Source organism: Neovison vison, chromosome 12 (genome assembly GCF_020171115.1).
Source record: "Neovison vison isolate M4711 chromosome 12, ASM_NN_V1, whole genome shotgun sequence".
NCBI classification, from domain to species: Eukaryota; Metazoa; Chordata; class Mammalia; order Carnivora; family Mustelidae; genus Neogale; species Neogale vison.
Genome location: NC_058102.1, coordinates 51,064,920 through 51,089,739, shown reverse-complemented (window position 1 = coordinate 51,089,739; position 24,820 = coordinate 51,064,920). Strand labels below are relative to the sequence as shown.

General features: G+C 41.8%; 1 protein-coding gene across 1 annotated transcript in view; it reads left to right on the top strand.

The window, feature by feature from the left end:
• Window positions 1–21,637: 21,637 nt before the first annotated feature.
• Window positions 21,638–24,820, top strand: part of HMGA2 (high mobility group AT-hook 2) — an 82,008-nt gene continuing 78,825 nt past the window's right edge. The window contains exons 1-2 of the mRNA XM_044228238.1: window positions 21,638–21,772; window positions 24,418–24,504. Of these exons, the coding sequence (XP_044084173.1) occupies window positions 21,662–21,772; window positions 24,418–24,504 (198 nt within the window). The 5' untranslated portion in view covers window positions 21,638–21,661. The remainder of the gene's footprint in view (window positions 21,773–24,417; window positions 24,505–24,820) is intronic.

The window sequence follows — 24,820 nt, the reverse complement described above, 5'->3', positions numbered from 1 at the left end:
TTTCTCTTATGTTCCAAAGTCTGAAGGCAATTGATTTTGGTTGGAATAGTCCCCAGTGGCAGGGACCACCTCTTTTTAGGTGATTGTCTTGTTGGGAAGCCTTTTTCCAAGATCATTTCATGTTCAAAGAAGTATCCCCCAGCTTCAGACACTATGAGAAAACCCAAAGAAGGGGTACTCTTGGACTCCTTACTTCCATTTCCATTCCATTGTCTAGAACTCACCAACTCTTACTTGGCTGCAAAGGAAGTTGAGAAATGTAAGAAATTCCTTTATTCTGGAAAGTTATGCATCCAGCTACGACTCAGGATTTCTCTTTCTGACTGAGGGGAAAATAGATATTTTAGGTAAAGCTAAACTTTTAAAGCCATATGTGTGATTGATGAATAAAATAAAATAAGAGAGTTATAGCAATTGCAAAAAAATAAAAGAAACGAGTAGGAGAGACTTGGCAAAGACTGAGCTATTTGAACTAGATGAAGGAAGAACATAAAAATTGATGATTGTGGACTACTTCCTTTTATGCATTACTTTCACAGGGTCTTCTCGGGGTCTTGGAGGTTAAATATATTGAGAGTTAAGATCTAGCTTAAAGATCTGCTCATTCCAAAGCAAAGTGGATATTTGGCAACTAATGAGTAAATTCAGATTGTGCAGAGAACGTTCCATATTGAATCAAAAATTGTCCTGGTTGTGACTCTATGGTATGTTTATGCTTAAATATTTGTGATCTTCCAGAAAGATCTTATTCCTATGAAAATATGTATAATGTCATCCTTTCTATTTAGTACTTGGTGTTAGTGTACATTGCTCAAATATTTTAATAACTTAAAATTCCCATTTTTCAATTTAAACAAGAGAAAATTATTTTTGCTTAATTTAACATAGAAAATAGAGTATATAATATGCAAGTGATTCTTTTAGGAAATACACGATGAGTAATTTGAGTCATCTTTAGGAGGCTGTGGTTAAGAGTGCAGATTCTACTATTTACTCAAGATGTGACATTGGGAAATCCAATTTCTCTTGAGTTTCAGGTTGCTTGTTTGAAATCAGCAAGATACCTACTTCTAAGGATTTTTTATGAGGATTCATAAGCTTATATGTGTATACTTGGCATACACCAAGAAATCAATGGAATTTAAGGACATAGTTCAGAGTCCAGTTCATAGTTCAGTCCATAGTTCAGTTCAGTTACTCATAATTTGATGCTTATGCTCAGCTTCTTCTACCAAGAGTCAAAGAAGTTGACTGACTTAGAGTTTTCAAACTGAGCTTATCTTCTTAAAAATTTCTAATATTTTTGAAACATTATATGGATATTTACATATAAAAACATGTATTAATATGCTTTAGTGACAAAGTAAACAGGTGGAGGTTAGAGATACATGATTTTGCTGAGTGAGGTCTATCATTCACTGAACCACTAAATTCTAAAGAGTCAGCTTTTCTTTTTCTTGTAAACTTTGTCTCTCTCTCTCTCTCTCTCTCTTTTTTTTTTTTGTCCAGTTAGAATTGCATGTTTGTAATTTTCTCTTGGCTGCCAAGGATATTCCCTTCAAAACATTACAAGTTAGTGCATTGAAATAGATCTGTATCTGTATCTTTATCTGCATCTGTGTGTTTGAAAAGTTTTGCCACTCGCATGGAAATTGTATCTTTTAATAACTTATCACTGGTCTGAGACCTACGAAAAGAGCCTTGTTCGAGATCTAATGAGCTCATGTACAAAGACTGCTTTAGCTTCCAGTTCTGAAGCCCAAATTGCATTGCATTTGCTTTTATGGAGCAATATATTATCTTGAAATGAACTGTGGAAGCACTTTGTTTTTAGTTGTGCTAACATGAAATTTTAGAGGATGAATATATCACAGTGAAAAACTGGAAAATGTGAAACATTGTGTCATTTGTTTGCCTTTCATATAAACATCAATATTGCTATTTCCAAAGAAAATAGGGAAGAATATTAATTCTGATAAAAAAAATAAGTATTGTTAATGAGCCAGGCACATGAGATATTTGGCTTACAGTTTCATTAAATAAAAAACTCCACCAATAGAAGAATATCGTGTTACCTTCGGGGTCTATTCCATTTTTTACATAGGCGAAACCTCCTCTGCTTTCCTGGGAGCATGTTTCAATTAAGCATGATGAACATATTTCAATTAAGGTTTATATTTCATATGTATTTTTACAGGTGTTAGTGGCTAGATCCACAAATATATTCAAGAGTTGCATGGGTGTATAGAGGGTCCCATTCTGTGTTTCTGAGAGTGCAGATATATGAAACTCCAAATGTCTATAGAACCAGGAGTTAGAGTTGACAAGTTTTTCTTATCGAAGTCATGTCAACATATTGCCAAACTACTACATGTTCTTGTCAAATTGCTGCCAGTTTTTCGAGTCCAAAATCTGAGCGCTGCTCCATCTCAAAAGCCACCTTTTCATGGGAGTTAACATTATAGCGTAAGTTTCAACCATTTTCTGGCTCACGGTTGCAGGTGGAGTTGTTTCTGGAGATAAGTGAAAAGGTAAAGTAAGCTCCTGTTAACCTACACTGTTGGATGGACTCAGAGACTTGGGTCATCCCAAATGGCAAATGGTGTGAAAACCACTATAATTGCCTGCATTATTGTAGTCCCATTTGAATACGTATGTTAAGAATTCAATTTCAAGGTAAGGTCCTACGTTGCTATTTGCTCCAGGGTCTTGAGATGGTTACCCACTGTCTCCACTCCTTCAGACTGAGGACAAGATGTGCTCACATAGCCATCTTCCTGGCGTATTTGCTTTTCAAAGGACTTCTCTACATACAGAGTCAATATCTGAGATAACAAAAAAACGTATCGGGAAATAGATGTGGGTTTTCACTTGAGAAAGAGATGTGGGTTTTCCCTTGATCGAGTGTGCAGAAGTATTAACAAAACAGAGGTGTCCCTAAAGACAGAGTTGTCAGCAATTATAAAAGTGTGCCAGCCGCTCTGCTTACAGAAAAAACCTAATCTATTAGAGCCACTGGCTTATACTTTTCCCCACTCTGAGGCAGGGGTATAACATGATCATAATATTAGAATCAAGAGAAATTTATGGAATATCAAAAGCTTTCTGATGAAATGAAAGCTATCATTTGATTTTCGTTGAAGATCAGAAGAGTGAAGTTGACAAGTTTCTTTTTTTTTTCAAACTGACCACTGGACTTTTATGTATTAAGAGCACTAAATTGAATTAATCAGTACTACTTTTGACTTTTCTCTGAATTCTGTCTCCTGAGAGAGAAAGCCTGAGCTAATAGAGCATGGTACTTAACCCCAAGGTAATCTTTAGTGAAGCCATCCACATGGTTTTTCTCCTTGCAGTCATTTTTAATTTTTTAAGTAAAACATTTGGAAGAAACTCAGCAGCAATGTTTTCCTCTGTTGGGTTTCTGAATGATTATAAACAAGACCTCAGTGTTTAAGGAGAGCACCCTTTACAAAACTCAACAGAAACCATTCTAGACAAAAAGTCTGTGGATAAAAGAGTGTGTTTTTCCTGTGGTTTAATGGCAAGTCTCAGATCAATCCTGGTGCTCAAAGTTCCATTCCCACTGGCTTAATGTTGATTTGGTTTTGTAGTGGCTTTACAGATTTTAATCTTTGATATTTTTTGTTGTTGTTGTTTTACTGGGTTGAACTATATCTTCTAAGAAGATATGTCCAAGTCTTAATTGCTGATACCTATAAATCTGACTTTGGAGTCACTGGAGGTACAATTTAACTTAATTTGCCCCCCTCTCCCCATGAATCCAGGATGATCTTATTTTTTTATCTTATTTTGAGAATTCATGGCAGGGGGCTAAATACAATTATTGTTGTCTTTATAGAGATAGGAGAGGAAATTTGAGACACAGATACATGGAAGGGAAAGCCACGTGAAAATGGTGGCAAAACTTGGAGTGATGAGTCTACAGGCCAAGGGTTGCCAAGGATTGCAGCAGTCACCAGAAGCTAGGAGACAGAGACCAGCTTCTCTCTCAGAGCCTCTGGAAGATGCCAACTCTGCCAACATCTTGATTTCAGCCTCCTGGCCTCCAGAAACGTGAGGTAACACATTTTTGTTGTGTTAAGACCCTGAGTTTATGGTAATTTGTTATAGCAGCCCTAAGAAACATACCCAGGGTGAGTGTCTGGTATGACTCTTGGGAGAGTTCTTTGGTCCTAAAAGCTGTGAGAATATGTTACAATCACAGCACAGAAGGCAAAATAGCTGATGCTTCACCACCAGCTGCTTTAGTCACAGAAATGGGTACCCACAAAACCACTTATTGGCATCAATGGTGGGAACACCATGCCAGGACAAAAGCTTGGGGTTTGTTTAGAGTTCTTAGTGTGACAGAAAACCAGCATGATTTCTCCTATGCCTTAAAGTACAGATTTCCTTGATCAGGAATGCCAACACCAACTACCTACAGTTACACACCGACCTTAAGGGGAACCCACGTGTCCTGCGACGTTGTAAGTCCGATGGCAACAGGTACCATTAACTTCCGGCAGTGTGTTGTTTCCTGATATAATACGATGTCTCTTTTAATTTCTCTTAACATGCGTAATATGAAGTGACTTACTGCCCCTTGAAAAGAAGAGTGAAGAAGGAAAGGAAGGAAGGGAGGGAAGAGAAAAGAAAGAAAGGAGTAAAGAGAGGGAGGGAAAGAGGGAAGGAAGCATGAAGTGAGGGAGGAAAGAGAAGGAAAACTGAGTGAAAGGGAAGAAAGGAGGAAGGAAGAGCTCTATTGATAGATGGAACATGAAATAGAGCACATTAATATTAAGATCAGATTGCTCTGAATCTATGGTTAAATCAAACCTTGTCTACTTTCTTAGTTGACTACAGGATGAACGGGCATAGTTGCCAAAAGCAAGACAGAGGAGCCCCAGGGACAAGCACTGGTGAAGGAGACCAGCCGTAAGTCATCACACACGTTAACTCAGACCCAGTCCTGGGTGACACGGCAGGTGAGCCCCTTCCATCAGCACATTAGGCTGAGATTTAGTGCCATTACCAAGAGCTTCAATGTGCTGCTGAAGTCCATGCAGTCTGTATTTCTCCTTGGGTAAGAGTAAGTGATTCAGCGCCTGCTACAACACTGCAAGCTTCTGGCTAATCAGAAATTTTCTTTGTAGTGGTATCTACACTAACATTTTCCTTTTATTTTTGGATGAGGTCTTTAGTAAAACAGAAGAACTTCCTCTGCCTCTTTCGTCTTCTCCATCCACACAGCCCTCCCTTCCCTGTTAATTTCGTAAGTAGGGTAGGGGAGCACAGGGACAGGATATCTGGCTTGATGCCCTACGTCCTGCAACTGAAAAGTCAGCAGATAAGTAGAATGATGATATTTAAGAACAAACAAAAGGAAAACATAAATCCTTTAGGCAGCAGATATGTGTAATTTACTCTGATTTTCTGTTTCAACTTTTCAGAGAATGCAAGATCTTAGACAATTTTGAGTCAGAAATAGGCCAGGGACAGCACTAAATCTCCCTCAATTAGGCTCACAACAAAAAACACTATTTGCAAACATATGGTGCGGCATGATGGGGTTAAAAGAATGGGGGGCCTAATTTGCCGTCTCCATCCACAGTGACCATCCCAAGCGTGGGGGAAACCCTGCTCCTTGCAGAGGAAGCATTCTCAGCAGATGTTTCAGTATCCTTGGTTTTGACACAACGACTAGATTTTCAGCAGTTGACTGGGCTTCAGGCTTCATCTCTTCATTCTCTGTCAACCCCAATATTTATGTCAGTAAAAATGTCATTTCGTGGCGCAAATGTTGGTGAAACAATACATACCTAAGGAAAATTAAGTATTGGGCACAAAAATCCTCAGTTCCAGTGTCTCCAGTCTGTAACAATTTGCATTCTGTACAATTCTGACAGATTAAAATCCCTGAAACCCAGATTTGAGCTTTCGAGTCCCTTCAAATAACCTTCAGCTTTTGTCAGCCCTGAAGTTTTGAGACGGGCCTTCAAGACCCTCCGTGGTCCAGCCCAGCCTCCCTCTCTGCCCTTCTTTCTTACCTCTCCCTTCCATCCATCCTTCTAAATGGGATAATTTAAGTCACATGTATGTCCCATGCTTTCCACTTCTTTCTTGGATTAACCATTTCTTGTTTGACCTAGACTCCTGCTCCTGTAGAGCTCCCAGCTCCATATTTATTTTTTAGAGTTATTTGTGTGTTGGGTCTCGCTCCTAATCGACTGGAGGCTCCTTAGGTAAAAGGACTTAATTCACTTTTCTTTCCTTCTCTCCCTTTTACCGATACTTAGAACAGGGCTTTGCACATGGTAGGCACTCTATAGTTCTTTGTTGACTGCATATATGAGCAAATAAGAAATAAGTAGATTAAAAGCCAGAAGATCAACATTAAATAATTTAAGTCATGATTTGGGAAGACATAACTGGGCAGAATAAATTTGAATCACGTTTAAGTTAGTGCTTCAGGAGAAAAATACAGTCTTCTGAATCAGTCTCTTTTTCTTTACTTTGCATTAAAATTTAAACTAGAATGTTCCCACAGTAAATGTCTATGTATTTTATAGGTTCCAAGGGAAGTCAGATTAGTAATCAGGACTGTATTGTATTCATAAAATATTTTATTATATCAACATTAATGTAATTTTTATGCTGTCTCCTCATAATGACAGTTTAGAGAAGTGTCCAGTTTAAAGCTAGGACTGCATCCCAAAAGAAATTCTGTTCTGAAGTGATGCCGCCAAGCCACCAAAAATTCAGTTGTCTATACTGTGAAGCATCCAAACACCTCAATGGAATTTTTTCCTTGTGCTACACGATTGCTCATCTGAACATAAAAGATACTTACACATAAATATTTGATGGAAAGATTTCACTGGAAAGGAAAATACAGGACAAAGTGCAAAATAGTATAGAACGCTTGGCAAAGGATGGAATCAAAAGGAAGAACAAGTTGCCTTTCTATTGGGTATATATTCAGGGGGTATGTGCCCAACTGTATGTTTTCACAAACAGTGTGGTGAGACATGATTTTAACTTTAAATTATCATTTGTTTATTAATAACAGAGGCTTTGGAGTGAAAGTAGGTAAGTAAGGCTATGACTGTAACTAGCAAGAAGGAAGAGAGAGAAAGTAGTATAAGACGAAGACCTTGTTTTAATAGGCCTGAAAGCATTATCTTCATCACCTTCCAGGGTTTCTCTCCCTGATTCTAAACTCTGCATCCACTTGCCATATCAAGCTTTGGAAAAGGAGTGAAGGTGGGAAAGATGAAATGAATGGAGAGAGGACAGAAAAACGGGAGGAAAGTGGGGTGACACCGTAGCAGAGGGTACTCAGGAGTGGTTAGAATCCCAAAGGAATGGGGAATGGAATAAGAGCTGCTTGACCACCAGGGACAAAGAAGACAAAGGGAAGATTTTTGCATCGTGTGTGTTGTATTATGCCTGTTATTTCTGCTGCCATAATCTAGCAAATGCCACGTGTAAGTGTGATTCTAAACATTTTACATATATTAAATCATTTAACCTCATGACAAATATATGGGATGAAGGTCACAGAAAGCCCCTGACCTAAACTGTCTCAAACAAAACAAAGTATGTCCAGTCATGTTAATGAATAGTTCTTCAGGCAAGGCTTTATCCAGGTCACCAAAACGCTTGTATTTCTCTCCATTTCTTTGCTCTACTGTCACTATATTGACCCTGGGCCCTAGCAATCTGCCCCCTCCTAGTCTCAAAATGACTGCCTCCAACTTAGAGCTAAGTATATATTTCCTGTTAAGTTGGGGATTGGGAATCCTGTTCAATTGAGAAGGTGGGGTGGGGGGAATGCAGTGTAGACAGAAGTCCCAGAATTGGGGGCACTTGTGTGGCTCAGTCAGTTAAGCATCTGCCTTTAGCTCAGGTCATTATCCCTGGGATCAAGCCCCACATGGGACTTCCTGCTCAGCCGGGAGTCTGCTTCTACCTCCCCCTCTGCCTCTGCCCCTCCTACCCGCTCTCTCTCTCTCACAAAATAAATAATTTAATTAATTAATTAATTAAATATATATTTTTTAAAAGTCCCAGAATTTGTTGGCCTGATTTGTAAGATTTGGTCTTGTGATCAGCCTATGAACCAATCCCAGTTCTGAGAAATGTGGATTTGCTGATGTTTTAAAGATAGATTACCCCTAGAGTGATGAGAAATTGAACCAACCATTAGAAAAGGGGCATGAAGGAAATCTTTATAATGGTAGACCTTAATGATGCTAAAAATGGACATAAAAATAAGTAAGTGGCTATGAAAAAAGCAAAGATTGAGAGTCTAAAAAAACTTTATGATTCAACTTTGGCTAAAAGTTTACCTTTTCATATATACATGCAGATGTGTATGTATGTGTATACACAGGTAGGTATCTATACTGAGTTCCAAGCAGGAGAAACCCTCCTAGGCTAATTTTGTCAGAAAGGGGGATTTTTTTTTTAAAGGGTTTTGACTGGTTCAGAATATCTGGCAATTTAGCTTTTATATTGAAAACCAAGATGTGCCCTATTAAGTATTAAATGGGAGTTCCCAAACATATGTAGAGGATGCTGATCTTGTATGGCCAAAAAAAATAAAAATAAAAATAAGTGACTTCACATTTAAGATGTGCATTCTTTTCGACTCAGAAATGTAACTTTTAGAAACTGTCCTGCAGATATACTTGCACACATGCTTAAAGATGTATATATCAAGAATTCCTTTATCATTGTTTTGTAATAGTGGTAAATGGAGAACAATTTAATATTCTTCAATAGAGGAATAAAAAATCAAGCTATGATATAACCGTACTATAAAAATACCATACAGTTGACAAAATGCATGGAAAGACCTTTAGGACATGTTAAGTTTTTGAAAGATTTTATTTTTTTATTTATTTGAGAGAGAGGGAAAGAGGGAGCACAAGCAGGGGGAGTGGCAAAGGAAAAGGAGTGGAGAAGGAAAAGCAGGCTTCCCGCTAAGCAGGAAGCCCAAAGCAGGGCTTTATTCCAGGAGTCTGGGATCACGACTTGAGTTGAAAGCAGACCCACCGAGCCACCCAGGTGCCCCATGTTAAGTTTTTTAAAAGCAAGTTTCAGTACTTGGTCTAATTTCTGCAAAACAAAGCTGTACATTTGCCTATGTATGTATGCAAATGATTAGAATAAAGGACTAAAAGGCTATGCATCAGCTGTTTTCAGTGGTTACCTCTGGGAGAATATGTGGAGTTGGTAGGCTGGTAAACAAGGACTTCCATACGTTCATGATTTACTCCAAATATTTCTGAATTCTTTGAATATTCTATAACCAGATTTTTTTCAAGTATAACTTGTGTACATTATTAAAGGAAATATTTTTTTTTAAAAAAGATTTTATTTATTTCACAGAGAGAGACACAGCCAGAGAGGGAATACAAGCAGGAGGAGTGGGAGAAGGAGAAGCAGGCTTCCCGCTGAGCAGGGAGAGGATGTGGGGCTGGATCCCAAGACCCCAGGATCACCACCAGGGCTGAAGGCAGATGGCCAACGATAGAGCCCCCAGGCACCCTTAAAGGAAAGATTTTTTACAGAAAAAAGATTTTTTACAGAGTTTAAAAACCACTGCGTTTAGTTCATGGTATTAATGAAGCCATGCATATCTCTCTTTCCTCCATAGGCAAGTTAACGCCACATAGAGAAAATCTCTGTGTGTCTGAGAAAGACTGCACCCACTGACGCCAGCCAGCTTGCACAGCTACATATGCCATTTAACACAGATCAGGTGAGAGAGGGGAATGGTTTTATTGCCCCCAGCTTACGGCATATGTCTTATTTGAAGGTTTGTGGCTTTGTCCTTTGTTCACTGTTTGAAACCATACCATACAACTCATTCATTTACAGTCACACAATTTACTAATTTTTAGTACATTCACAAAGTTGTGAAACCACCACCATAATCAAGTTTTAGGAAGTTTTGGTCTCCTCCAAAAGGAATCTCTTATGCCTTAGTGACCATTCATCTCTCTCCCCATCTTCCACAAACCACAAATTTATTTTCTGTTTGTACGGATTTACCTATTCTGGACATCTCATTTAAACAGAATCATACAATATGTGATCTTGGGTCTGGCTTCTCTCAGTTACTGTGATGTTTTCAAGGGTCATCTAATTTGTAGCATGTGTCAGTACATCATTTTTTATTGCTCTGTAATATTCCATTTCTTTTTATTGCTGTGGATAAAATTTGTTTATCCACTGATCAGTTGATGGGCATTTATGCTGCTTTCATGTTCTGGTTATTGTGAATAATGCTGCATTAATGTACATAATAATACATGTAAACATGTAAACTAAGCTTTATTGTGGACTCTATTTTCATTTTGGTAAAACATCTAGGAGTAGAATTGCTGGGTCATATGATAATCCTAGGAACTTCCAGACTATTTTCCAAGGAGGCTGTTTCATGTCATATATGCCTACCAGCCATATATAAGTGTCCTGATTTCTCCATATCCCTGCCCAAACTGGTTTTTTCTGTCTTTCTGATCACAGTCATCCTAATGACTATGGGGATGACCCCTAATGGGGGTGAAGTCTTTTCCATCTCTTCTTGTGTCTTTGAGAATGACCTCTTGTGTTAGACTTCTGCTACAATAGCTCGGCATAATAAAAACAATCTCACATTTCCGTGATGAGTTCAACCACAAGATCTATTTCTCCCTCATAGGTTTGCATGTTGACTGTGGCTCTGCTGGGCTTGGCTGGGCATTCATTCAGATGTACTTCATGAATATTTACCCTAGGACCAGGGAGTACTCTTCTCATACCGCAGCTCAGAATCTCAAGCAGCGAGCAGAAATACTCCGTGACCTGAAATTGATGCTTCACTTCTGCTCTCAAGCCATTGTTCAAAACATTCATGTTGCCAAACCCAACTTCAGTGGAGCTGGCAAGCAAACCTGGCTTGCAGTGGCAAAGGGCATGAGTGTATAATTTTATTAAGTATGGAATTAGAGAGTTGGGAACAATAATCCATTCAATTCCCTGTCTCCAGTTCTACCCTCTTTCCTAACTTCTAACATAGCTTACCCATTAGGGGTTACATGTTGCTGTCACTCAAAAGTCAGTACGTCTCAAATCTCAGATATCCTTTGTATTTCCCAAACAACTTCTCCCAACTTCTCCATCTGGGCAACAACACCCAAATATGGTATTACTAGATGATCAAATAATTAAGAATTAGAGAGCCCTTCTCCCATCAAGCTTTCTTTTCTTTTACATAAAATGCTTCTAACCTCTACCTAGTATTTTTTTTCCTCTTCTTTCTTAAAAAATAAAACCAAAAAACAACCCCTATATTCAGAGTAGCAATGTGCCTTTTCCCAGCTTCCCTCTTTTGCAGCCAAGTTTAACCCCATGGTGAAAATCTGTTTCTGGATAAGTTCAGTTTATTTGTCATTTTCTTCTTCTCTTTGTTGTCTAGGATATGGTTGTGAAACTGGAGGTAGAGGTGACTAGATGTAGAGGTAGAGGTGAAAGCCATGTGCTAAGAATTGGGGTGCAGAATGGAAGAAGGAACATGGGACACAGATAATCATGGAGTTCTTCCTACCTTACTGGCCCAGCTTGGGGATTTTTGCTATATTACTCTCTTGCCGATAAGGTATCAGTGTTTCTATATTAACTACCAAATAATTTAGAAACTTTTTAAAATGATAATTAAGATGTTCCAGAATCTTCTGTAAAGTTTCTAATTTTCTATCTCATGATATTCTTTGTTCCCTCAACCAACTACCCACCCTAGATCTAGTCTTTGTCTCTCTCTACCTTGTTCTGTGTCTCAACCTTTTTCTGTGCCCCAGCTGGAGGCGCTACTAATGGCCCAAGTCTCTCAGGATATCTTGCTTGATGGCTTCTGGTTGAATTTGGCATAAGGAAGCAGAGCAGGAGGAGAAGGAGGTGAGGACATTTCTTCCAACCCACTCATGCTCTTCTTTGGCAGTAGTAACATGCCTTCTTGACCTCAGCTCCTAGCATATAGCCCTCCCTCTAGGGCTCCAACTTTCCCTAGGATCCTTAATACTACTTCCTTTACTTACTCTTTATCCCTAGGGTGGTAAAGTTCCCCAGTATTGCTAGTGTCTGGGTACCTCAACATTCCTTGTTTGTACTTATAACTGCCCGATCTCTCTACGTGGTCTTACGGTTAAGTGTCTTCATAAAACCATCTGCAATGAATTGTTTCCAGCTGGCATTTAACTTATGCAGTAAAACCTCTCTTAGTATATGCATTTCAGGTTTGCATTTCAGCAACTTTTCTCATAATCCTCCCTTTGCTTGAAATTTTGTTCCCCTCATCTCTGGGTCTAGCTGTCCTTCAAGGCCCTCTCAAACACCAGTGTTCCCAAGTAGCCCCCCTAATCCCCACACCGTGGAAATCTCTTCTTTCCTTGAACTCACTCAGCACACACTTGAGAGTGATTATCTTTTTCTGCTTTAAATTATAGTAACTTATGTACATTTAACTCTGGGCATTTTTTAGATTCTTTGAAGTCTGAACCCACACCTAGGTCTGATTGGTTTTGTTTTTCTCTTTTTTCTTTCTTTCCTTTATGTTTCTCCCTGAACTTTCCCTCCTTCCTCAAAAGCACCCAGAACAAGACTTAGTACCAAATGGATGTTTTATCATTCATTCTTAATATTTTGTTACTGCTGCTTATTACTCTTACGATAGGTACCAGTTACTAATTTATGATAATGTATACTTTACAAAAATTAAGAAAATGAAGGTACAGACTAAAATTTCTTTTTGGTGATAAATGTAGTTGTTACAATTAAAATATGCAATAATCATGTACCTATGATACATACATGATAGGGGATTTTATTTTTATTTAGAAGTTTTCAGGTGACAAAGTGACTCTTTTCCCAATATTTTCTGGGGTAGCAAAGAAAAAAAATTATGTATGGGCAAATACCAATCTGTAATTGAGGCTACTCAGCATTATGAGGTTGGAGTCAGAATTCTCAACCTACTTTGTAATCTAGTCTTTTAAAGCTCTATTCTGGGAAGTTCTAGAGATTATTTCTGGGAGTGAGAATAGATTGAGACATCTTCAATATGGCTTTCCCTTGAAGAAAGGGTTCTAACCTAATCTGTCCTCCTGCTACAGACTTTAACCATAGTATCTTTCATTTTAGTCACTAAGTCTCTGCCTAAACATCTCTACTAACTGGGAATTCACTTACTTTGCAATTAAACAGTATGTTTTCAAATGACCCTAAGTCTATAATGTTTTATCTTATATCTGACTGAAATATGACTACCCATCATTCTTCTCCTTGAAACTATAAAGAATATGTCTAAATTTACTTCATCAGAATGGCAGTCCTTTAGGAAGATCATACTTCCACAATCTCTTTTTGGGCTAAAAACCATTTCCTTCAAATTATCTTCATATGACATATCTAGAAAATCCACTTGGATCACTTTTTTTTTTTTTCCTCAAAATCCCTCTTAAAACATGATGCCTAGAACTGAAAATAATGTTCCTGGTGTACACTGAGAAGGACAAAGTATAGTGATATTATTACCTTCTGTTCTCTGGGTATTTAAGGACCAGTTGTGGGACTTTTAAGTTCCAATCTTGGATGTAAGAAGCTTAGAAATTACTATTCTGTCCTACCAAGTAAAGAGTTGAACAAACTGAGAAAACAATTTTTAGATGCATAAGAGAAATGGGATTATCGGGTAAATCACTGACTCAAAATTGAAGAGACAGATGAATACAGAGAATCACAACTTGCCAGGGCATAAACCACTGCAGAACCAGTACTGGGGTAGGAAAACCTGAAATGTAATTGATGAATTGCTAATGCAATAAGATAAGAAAAGGAATAAAAAGTATGGAGGTTGGGAAGGAAATAATAAAACCATTTTTGTTCACAAAGCAATTTGCAAACCTTTGACTCCCCCTCGAAAAAATCCTATAAATAGTAAGTGATTATAACAAGGTTGTAGACAGAAATTTAACTGTTATGAGTTGTTGAGATCTTTTTGAATCTTAATTTGGGCATCAATAGTTAGCTCTCTTTCCTATCTTCAGGATATAAGGACATTTGAAAATTATTCCAGGCTGCTGATAAAGAGGCTATCTTTGAAGTTGACATCAGCATAAAAGAATGCACAACATTCAACCCATATTTCTTCATTTTTTCACAAGGATGTCATAAAAATTTTTATCAAATGCTTACTTTATTCCAGGTGCTCTATCTTATTAATATACATATATATACACAGATATAGATATGTGTGTATATATATATGTATGTATGTGTGTGTGTATGTATATATACTTTTTTTTTTTTTTTTTTTTACTGTAGAATAAAAGAAAGCCATTAGAACTGGTGCTGTAAGAAGTTTGTTGACAATGGGGCACCCGGGTGGCTCAGTGGGTTAAAGCCTCTGCTTTCGGCTCAGGTCATGGTTCCAGGGTCCTGGGATAGAGCCCCGCATCAGGCTCTCTGCTCAGCGGGGAGCCTGCTTCCTCCTCTCTCTGACTGCCTCTCTGCCTACTTGTAATCTCTGTCTGTCAAATAAATAAATAAAATTAAAAAAAAAAAAGTTTGTTGACATAAAATCTTCATGATATATTATTTGCATAAAAATAAGCCTTGGAACAGAATGTGTTGCATGAACCTATATTAGTACATTTAAAGTCTAAAAGGGGGAGTCTGGGTGGCTCAGTTGGTTATGCATCTATCTGACTCTTGTTTTGGGCTCAGGTCATGATCTCAGGGATCCTGGATTCTAGCCACATGTTGGTTCCGTGCTCAGTGAGGAATCTGCTTGAAGAGTCTCTCCATCCCCCACCGAAATAAATAAATAAATAAATATATAAATCTTTAAAAAAAAAAGTCTAGAAGGACAAATTACATTTGTGATTTTAAAAAAGTATAATGATAAAAAATAGACTCTTCTAGAAGCATTGTAGAGAATGTTTTTTGTTTTTGTTTTTGTTTTTTTAAATATAAGACTGAAGGCTAAGAGACCAGAGAGAAAGACACAGGAGTTATCCATATCAGAACTGGAGAGAGCTCAGACTAAGGTAATGACACTGGAGATTCAGAGTTGACAGATTCAAGAAATCTGGAGGGACTTCAGAACTGGAGGGACTTAGTGATCACTTGAAGGGGAAAGAGAAAAGATTTAGAGTGATTTCTGGGTAAGACTGATTTCCAGCTAAGCAAATCACTTCTTTAAGATTATTCATTGGGATGAGGTAAATAAAAAGAGACTAGTTTTAGGGAAAACAGGATGGGTCAGTTTCTATTGTTACATAACAAACCACCCCAAAATTATGGCTTAAGAACAGAAACAATATTTATTTGATTTATAAATCTGCAACTGGGGCAAGGCTCAGCAGGGATCTCTCCTCTCTGATCTATTTTACCTCTATTTATCAAAATCACCTTTGGGGTGATTTTGAGGCAGGGGTTGGGGGGGGAGACCCGGAACTATCTAAATATGTAACCTTTCCCCATGTCTCTACAGTATGATGGGTTTAGGAATTCTAAGGTACTGAGATAGAGAAAGAGGAGAATAAAAAAGAGGAAGGGAGAAAGGCAGAGGGGGAGAGAGAGAGAGAAGAGAGAAGGATGGAAAACAATGCAAGATGATGTGTTTCCTGCTGGCGATTGCTTCCCTATAAGCCCAAAGAGACTTAGCAGGTGGCTTGGTAGGTGCGCAGTAGGACAACTTGGGACATCTCCAGGTAAACTATATGAGTAATTGTGTTTTGGAAGTAGTACATGAGATAGAAAAATGAGGGGAAGTTTATCTGACCAGATCCTCCTTTTATCAGTTCTATATTGTTGCACAGACTTAATGACATTAAATGCCAGTAAAATACCCCTTTATTAGGTTACAGTTTTGTAGGTCAGAAGTCAGACATAACCTGACTGAGTTCTCTGCTGAGGATATCACCGGGCTGAAATCAAGGTGTTGGTCTAGCTGAGTTCTCATCAGGAGGCTCTGGGGAAGATCCTACTTCAAGCTTGTTCTCTTTGGCACAATTCAGTTCCTTGTGGTTCTGCTAGAGAGGTCCCTGTTTCCTTGCAGGCTGGTAGCCTGGGGCTGCCCTCAGCTACATTCCTTGCCACGTGTTGTCTCTGTGTTCAAACCAACAATGGCGAGTCAAATACTTCTCAAGCCCCAAATCTCTAACTTCCTCTCCTAAAATCAATTAGCGATAAGGCTCTGCTTTAAAAGCATGCATATGATTAAGTAAGGCTCACCTGGATAATTTATCTTAAGGTGAACTGTACCACGGAATATTACCTTATCATAGGAGTATTCCTTCATAGATTATGACAATGTATACACCGGGGGTCCTTTTTAACATTCTGCAGTCCACACCTTCTATACCTAAATCTGATTTTAAAAAAGTCCATATTCCTTCTGCTGTCCAAAGCTCCTTGATAGCATATCTCGACCAAGATTGTTTGGAGATGACAGTATAATGTCAATAGATGAAAGATGGAAATAAAACTATTCCACTTCTGCTTCCTTGACTTTTGTCAAAAACAGTGTTCTGTGAATCCTAGCACATATTAGGTACTTAATATTTGTTGAATGAACGATGAATTGGATAAAGGAGAACAAATAAGGTAAGGGTAAGTGAAGGGTAAGTGTAAGGGTAAGTGAAAAGCTTAACATAATAGGTAAATAGACTTTAAAGCTGTTTCAAAAGAAATTTTCTCCAGTTCCACATGAATGACCTTCCTGAGAGGACAATGGGTGAGATTCGTGCAAAACCAACTTAATATATGTTTGTTGAGTGACTGAATGAATATGTAGACAAATTCATTTTGTTTGGTGATCCTTGTTCTATGGGACTAGAAAGCTGTCCACCTCCCCACCCCCCACCCCACCAACAAAATGTTAACTATGCAGCTATATTCTTTTTTGGTAATAATGTAGGGAAAGTCTTAGAGGTTCTTTTTGCTACATTTCGTTAAACACTAAGCTTATTTTAAAAGACACAATCTCCGGTGCCTGGGTGGAGGCTTAGTTGGTTAAGCGACAGCCTTCTGCTCAGGTCATGATCCTGGAGTCCCAGGACTGAATCCGTCATCAGGTCCCTGCTCGGCAGAGTCTGCTTCTCCCTCTGACCCTGCCCCTTCTCATGCTCTCTCTCTCTCATTCTTTCTCTCTCAAATAAATAAATAAAATCTTAAAAAAGACACAATCCCTAAAATTGTGAGTTTAAGCACAGCAAATGAGTCTACATCAAAACACTGGAAATATTTTTCAGAAATATATGTTTACCTTGTATTATAGACCAAGCTTCCATATACTATTACATATATATGTTTATGTGTGTGTATACTATGCATTCTGTTCACTAAATATTATAATTTTTAATTTTTTTCTGTGACCCCCCCAATAGATTGACTTTCAAAATATCTGGTTATAATAAATCTGTTTAATTACATATGGAATACATCCATGATTAAGTCAATCTGTTATAATCTGAGAAAATTTTTAAATTATTCCTTAATTTATGGCTGTATTAAAGTATTAATATAATGTGATAAAGTACCATGTGCGAACTTCAAACTTTTCATCGCAGATGCAACTTCCTTTCGTCAAAAAATCGTTAAGATATTTAAATTCATATATTGCTTGTCTCATCCTGGGATACACTTATAAAATAGTAGCTTATTCAGAGTAACTTTGTCATAGCAATAAATTAGTAAATACCAAAAGTGTTTTACTGAACACTATCTACACGTAACTGGTGCTAAAAAGAGGTGTTAGAAATACTACCCGTCTCTATAGAATCTTCATATCATTTACATATAAACAAAACCCAGTTAGAGAACAAGGTATCACACATGTTGTGAAGTCTGTCAAAACTGGAAGAACCCTCAGAGATTATATTGACTTTTCATTTTAGCAGTGAGGACACTGAACTACAAGAGAGGGGAAATAATTTACCAAAGATGGCAGAGCTGGCTTAGTGGAGTTGTAAAGGAATCCAGCTCTCATAACTGTTGAAGTTCGTGGCATTTAAACAGGTAACACTGCAATCCACGGTAAGAAAGAGACTTCACTACATATCTTTATGGATCTATGGTGCCATCCGTATTACATACATCACAAAAATAGGAAATACACTGGCTAAGATGTGATAAGACAGTGCCAAGAGACCCTGAACTTTAAGATAAATATCAATTACCAAAATACTAAAGTGGTGGGAAAAAAGAATCTGAATACAGCTTCTACATGCATGTACTATGTAACTAAAGCAGAACTTTTTCCTGTGATATTATCTATTGTTCTCTCTTTTTTTTAAGTGTCTTGGTGGGTCCACTGAATTGATTTTACTACCCACTAATGAGCTGACCTGATCCAAACACTAAATCATGTATCACAGATAATTAGAAATCTTGTTAACATATGCAACCAAAGTGCTAATTGTTCAGTTTGATAGTAAGCGCAGAAGAAAAAAAATAGTTTCACGGGGACAGAAACCACCTTGGGAAGGTTTCAAATTAGAAATAAGAGTTTAACCCTGAATGGATGGCTAAAATACGGTGAGATAAAGAAGAAGTAAACAATTGAGCAACTTAAACTGGAGGGTGGGGGGACACCACAAATGTGGATGTGGAAAAAAAATCCATTCTTTAAAATATAACCATTTAACTTAATAAAAAGAATATGACACCATTTTTTCAAGTCTCAAGTAACTTCAGGGATGAAAACAAATTTTAATGTCTCTCCTAACAGAAAATAAACAAAAACCTGAAAAAACTAAATATAGTCTGGGAATTAAAATGCATGAAACTGGTTTAAGTAAAATTTGATGCAATATTTGTTTTATATCCTTGCTATAAGTTCCAAAGGAGTCAAATAATCTGATAGCAAAGTGATGGTGGGCTGAAAACGAGTGGCCAGACCTTCTCCCACCCCCAATTTTTTGGTGCTTTTCTTAGAGTCAAGGATTAATGCAAAAATCAAATTTTGGAATCCTCTTCTTGCCAGCCTCTGTGCATGTGAAAGCAATATCGGAGGATACAACGTACCCGGGAAAAAATTGGCTGGCTGAAATCCTCGGTGATTTCTCCTACATTCATCCTCAGAATTTTATCTCTAGTTCTTGCAAAAGCAAGCAAACAAAAACAAACCTAGAAGCCCTTTTTGTATGTGTAAGTCAAATGAGCACACCACAGTACGAATGCGATCACATTAAAAATGTGCAAACTTGGCAGTTAGGAAATGTCACTGCAATCCTTAGTACGTGAAACTTCAATCCCTTTGATGAAGATACCATCTTTTAGCCAAGCCCCGGCAGAAAACCTTTGGTTCCTGTTAGACCCCTCCCTCCGCAAGCAACCGCTGGGCTCCATCCGGAGGGAAGGAGGCTCTCCCTCTGCATCACAGCTAAGCGTTCCCAGACCCAGGAGAAACCCCGGGTTTCTGCAGGGCACTCAACGTGCAGCTAAGTGTCCCAGCTCTGCAAAGGGCGGCTGAAAATGGATTTAAAATGGCAACGCGGACCAATCAGCGCCGCCGCGCCGAAGCAGACATTAACACGCGCCTCCTCCACAGGCACAGCGGAACCTGGCTGTGCCTAACTCCCTCCTTAGGACTGTAAAGTAGGCGTTTTTATTCCACGGTGGTCTGTATTTTGGGGAAGAAAAAAATTTTTTTTTCCCTCGGTTGAAAGTTTTTATTTTGGAATTGGTCCAAAATAATTTGGGGCGTGATGTGTGAAAATCTGAACCTAATTTTTTTCGGAGTTTTTTGTTATTCAAGGATGAAAAGAGGTGCATTTTTAAATGTACTCCACCTTTTTAAAACGGACTGTGGTCATTACAGTGTTCACATAACTCAGAAACAGCCCAGGCAATAAAATTAGGACTTGGCAGAAAGGGAGTTCCTAGGGAAAAGGTTAAATCAGGGTAAGTTGCAGGGAGAGTTGGACAGTTGGCGCAGTTTTAGTGTTAAGGAAACTACGGGGTTCCCGCGTGGGGCAACCCTTCTGCTCTGCGTAGGAACACCGGTAAGTCGCACCAGTCCCGAGGTGGGGGAGATTTTGCTTCGCCTCTAGTCTTTCCCGGAGGGGGAAAAAAAAAAAACAAAAAACAACTCAATGAAGAGGACGGCGCGCTCCGTGTGCATGTGTGCACATTGTTTGCACGTGTGCATGTGTCCGCGAATGTGCGTGCATGTGTGTGCCTGTACGAGTGTGCATATGTGGAGCTGAGTGCCTGCGTGTCTGTGTGCGCGCGCGCTTCGGGGTCGTGCAGTCTGTGATGAGGGTATACCCAGGCAAAGCAAGGCTGCCGGGGGCCGGTTCCTGCTTCTCCTCGGTTCCTTCCCACTCACAGGGAACCAGAACTCTGCCGCGCGTGCAGCTAGACGCTTCCTGCTGAGTGTTGGCTCCGCGTCGTGGAGGTGCAGGTAAAAGCCAAGCCCCTAAACGCGGCTCTGGGGCGGTCGCATTCTCGTGCCTTACTAGGACAACCGCCCAGCGGCGACCTCGGGCGGCAGGCGGGACGAGGCCGGCAGCGAGCCGTCCCGGGATCCCCGGCCTGTCCCTTTAACCCCGCCGCCAGGCGGGAGCACGTGAGCGGAGCTTCGGGTGGCACCCGGGCGCCGCCGCCGCCGAGGCAGTTGTATTTCGAACGCAGCCTCTGGCCCGCGGCCAGGCGCCTTGGCTCGGCGGTCCGCCTGGCCTCCCTCCTCCTCATACTTTTCCTCCTGCGCAGCCCCCTCCCATTTATCCGCCCACGATTAGAGGTGGGCACTCCCCCCACTCTCCAACCCCGCCGCCCCCTCCCCAAGCACACACACACACACTCTTCCCACTTGAATCCTGGGGCAGGAACTCAGAAAACTTCCAGCCCGGGAAGAGCGCGCTTGGTGCAGGACGCAGGAGCGAGCGGCCCGTCCCCCTCCGACTCTCCGGTGCCGCTGCCGCCTGCTCCCGCCACCCGAGGAGGCGCGGTGCCACCCACTGCTCCGTCCTTTTGCCTGCGCCCTGTGCCGGACCCGAACCCGGCAGAATCTCCCCATCCTCCTTCTGCTTTCTGACTGCCCAAGGCTCGATTTGTTTTCTCTCTCTTTCTCTTTCTTGCTCTGCGAGCGCGGAGCGGGGGGGAAGAGGAGGAGGAATTCTTTCCCCGCCTAACATTTCAAGGGACACAATCCACTCCAAGTCTCTTCCATTTCCAAGCCGCCTCCGAAGTGCTACCGGTGACCGCAACTCCTGATCGCAAACCGAGAGGGGAGCTTCCCAGCTTCAAACCCTCTTTTCCCTTTCCTTCGCTCTCCTCCTCCTCTAGCTACCTCCACCTCCACCTCCACCTCCGGCACCCACCCACCGCGGCCGCCGCCACCAGCAGCGCCTCCTTCTCCTCCTCCTCCTCCCCTCTTCTCTCTTTTTGGCAGCCGCTGGACGTCCGGTGTTGATGGTGGCAGCGGCGGCAGCCTGAGCAGCAGCAGCCCTCGCAGCACGCCAGCTCCTCGCCCACCCTGCCTCATCCTCCAGCCCTACCGCCCGATCTCCCGAAAGGTGCCCGGCACATTCGGGGCGGCGGCGGCGAAGCGGCGGCGGCGGCGGCAGCTGTAGCGGCGACGGCGGCGGCGGGAGGCAGGATGAGCGCACGCGGTGAAGGCGCCGGGCAGCCGTCCACTTCAGCCCAGGGACAACCTGCCGCCCCGGCGCCTCAGAAGAGAGGACGCGGCCGACCCAGGAAGCAGCAGCAAGTCAGTACGCGGGCAGGGTGGGGGCAGCAGCCCACCTCCGCTCCCTCGGCCAGGGCCCCGCGACGCGCGGCCACCCGAGCGCGGGAGTCCGGTGGCGGCGGCAGCGGCGGCGCGCTGCCGGCCGGCCGTGGGGGCGGGCTGCGGAGTCTTCGGCGCGAGTGCGCGGCTGAGCCCGGGGGCGCCCGCGCTCCTCGGGGCGGGGAGGTGGGGAACGGCGGTAGGCGGCAGGAGGTGGGGTCGGGCGCAGCGCGTCCTCGGAGTTTCGCTATTGTGCACGGCCCCGAGTGGCGCGATGTGTCCGTGTGACGAAGCGGCCGGGATCCGGCAACCCAGGGCTCGGTGGGCACTTTCCGAGCCGCTTTATACAACTGCGCGGCGGGAAGGAGGTGCGGGCGGTGGTGCGGGGGCGCAGGGGTGCTCCGGCGGGTCGGGGTTGGAGGGGCTGAAGTCCTGGGGGCCGGAGGCTGTGTCTCCCGCCAACCGGGGCTGCTCGCGGGCTGGGGACTGGCGCGCCGCCGCCGCCCCCTTGGCGCCCTCCCCACGTTCTCGGTGGCCCGAGACTCGCTTCCTCCCGACAAAGAACTCGTGGGCCCGCCCGGTCCCCTTAGGGCTCTTTAAATGTGGCGCTGCGGCCGCTCGGCTATCCGCCGCCGCGGAGGTGTCCCAGGAAAGGGGGTTCGGAGGAGCCTGAGTCCTCACGGGACGGAATTCACCCGTTTGGCCGAGGGCGCGGTGGAAAGTAGTGTCCGAGAGTGTGCACGGTAGCTGGGTCACTTCCTCGCCAGACCCCCGGTCCCCCTTTTGCCCCTGGATCCCGCGCTCCGAGCTGTAGACTTTAAAAGTACTTCTTCTGGGCGAGCGACTGGGGGTTGGGAGGGGATGATCGAGGGGCGCCCGGGACCCCGCGGAGTGGAGGGTTTTGTCTGCGGATGCAACCAATTAAGCGTGCAGCAGGCGCTTGCAGAGCTGCGCGCAGCGCCCAGAGCGGGGGGTTTTGTTCCCGGCAATTTCCAAGCCTTGGCGGCCAGGGCTGGAGCTGGACATGTCTATTGAGAACATTTAAACTCCGCTTCCGCGGGCTTTAAAACTTCTCCTGCCTTCCTTAGCCTTAAAGCGCTGCCTTCACCGCAAATAGGCCGATTAGAAAATAATCCTGGAGTCCCAAAAGCTGCCCGAGAGCAAGGTGGGGGGAAATCGAACAATGTTTGCTTGCCAGAGCGTTTTAGAAAAACTGAAAGGGTTGTACCTTTTTTGAAATCATCAAAGGAAACAAGCCAATCTAGAGGCCCCCGAGTTTTCCCGCTCTGCCCAGGCGACACTTTAAACCGCGTTAGGATCCTGTTTTACACCTCCCAGGAAGTCTCTGCCCTTCCCCCCGCCCCCGCTCTTCTTTCCCACCCGCCACCCAGCTCTCTCTAGCTCGATTTGTCCCCCACCTCCAAAAAAGTATCCCAAAGAAATTGCGGTGGGATCGGGAGGTGATTGGAGGTTTTACCTTGGAGTTAAGGCAGAGTTCACAAAGAAAGAAAAATGCGTCTCTGGTGTGTTTGCTCCGGATATGCCCACTGGCTCTAGTGGTCCCACAGAAGCTTGCAGGGAACCTTCCCCAGATTCTCCAAATAGGATGCGGATTTTCATTGAAGACTTTCATGCGTTTCAAGTTAATTGCTCTCATTTAATCACCGAATCTGAATGAACTGTAAATTGATGATTCACTGCATAAATTTTTAGGATCTGGAATATTAATCATCGCATTCTCTTAACCACTAGAGCATTTACTACTTGGCATAGGAACCCTTTAAAGTTTTGCTAACCCTATTGATAGTTTCAATTTCTCCTTCCCAGACGCTTCCATTCTCCCTCATTCTTTCCCTCTTTTAGTTCTCTCCGGTCTCCTCCCTCCCTGAGAGTTTTCTCAAAAGCAAGTTTTGGAGGAAAATGTTTATTTTTATCAAAAAACATTTAAATTTAGGCTAAAGACCATGCCTCCAACTCCAAAAGGAAGTGGAGAACTGAAGCAATTATCTAGATAATTCAAGCAAAACCTCCCACAACAGATTTACCATAATTATTTGGAAATCTTAGGGGGAACGGAGTTATTATTTTGGGTTGAAGATCTTGGGTAATTGCTCCAGTACTTCTCTCAATGTGTTGAGTCATAACTGACCTACAATGAGGATATACAGAGATGACTAAAAACCATCTTTTCTATAGGGAAGATTGTTGAAACATTTATGATGTTAGCTTCATCTTTCTTTTGTTGGAAATGCTGGTACAATGGGTAGTAGTATTCCTGTGAAGTATTTATAAGTTGCCAAATACATAACCATTCAAATTTTACACCTTAAACTTGTGTGACTTTCTTTCTAGAACATGCAACCTTGTCAGTCTTTGTTATCTTTTTAGTGCTGAAACAGAACCCAAGTTTCATATGCAAAATAGAATTTCCTTTTTGAACCCTTGGATTGAAAGTATAGTTATTTTCCCTTTCTGTAAACTCAGTACCATCATCATTCCATTTATGTTCCTACTGAATGTGTTGCAACAGTCTTTTTGAGCAGCACATGCAGAAACTAACTATAGAGTCAGGGTCAATTTCTTTCAGACATTCTTCCACAACAGCCTTTTTTCCCCCCTATACTTAGGAGCCAACCGGTGAGCCCTCTCCTAAGAGACCCAGGGGAAGACCCAAAGGCAGCAAAAACAAGAGTCCCTCCAAAGCAGCTCAAAAGGTGAGATTTCTCAAGTTAAGTCCCCCAACTTTCTCCATGACCACAGGAACCTCCCTGTAATTTCCCCATTCTAGATCCAGACTTAAGGATTTGTCCCAACTGGGTAACCCAAAACTCATTTCCTACCCTTACTATTTCTAAGCAAAATCAGATTTCGAAGCATAGCTGCTTAACCTAAAAACTTTATGAAGATGCTTCCAGTGTTGTTCTTAAATAAACAATCACCAAATAATTTGAAACTCAAAACCGGGGCTGGGAGGGTGAGGAGGGGGAGTGGAGAAAGACACAATTAAGATCTGCACCCTTTGTGAAAGAG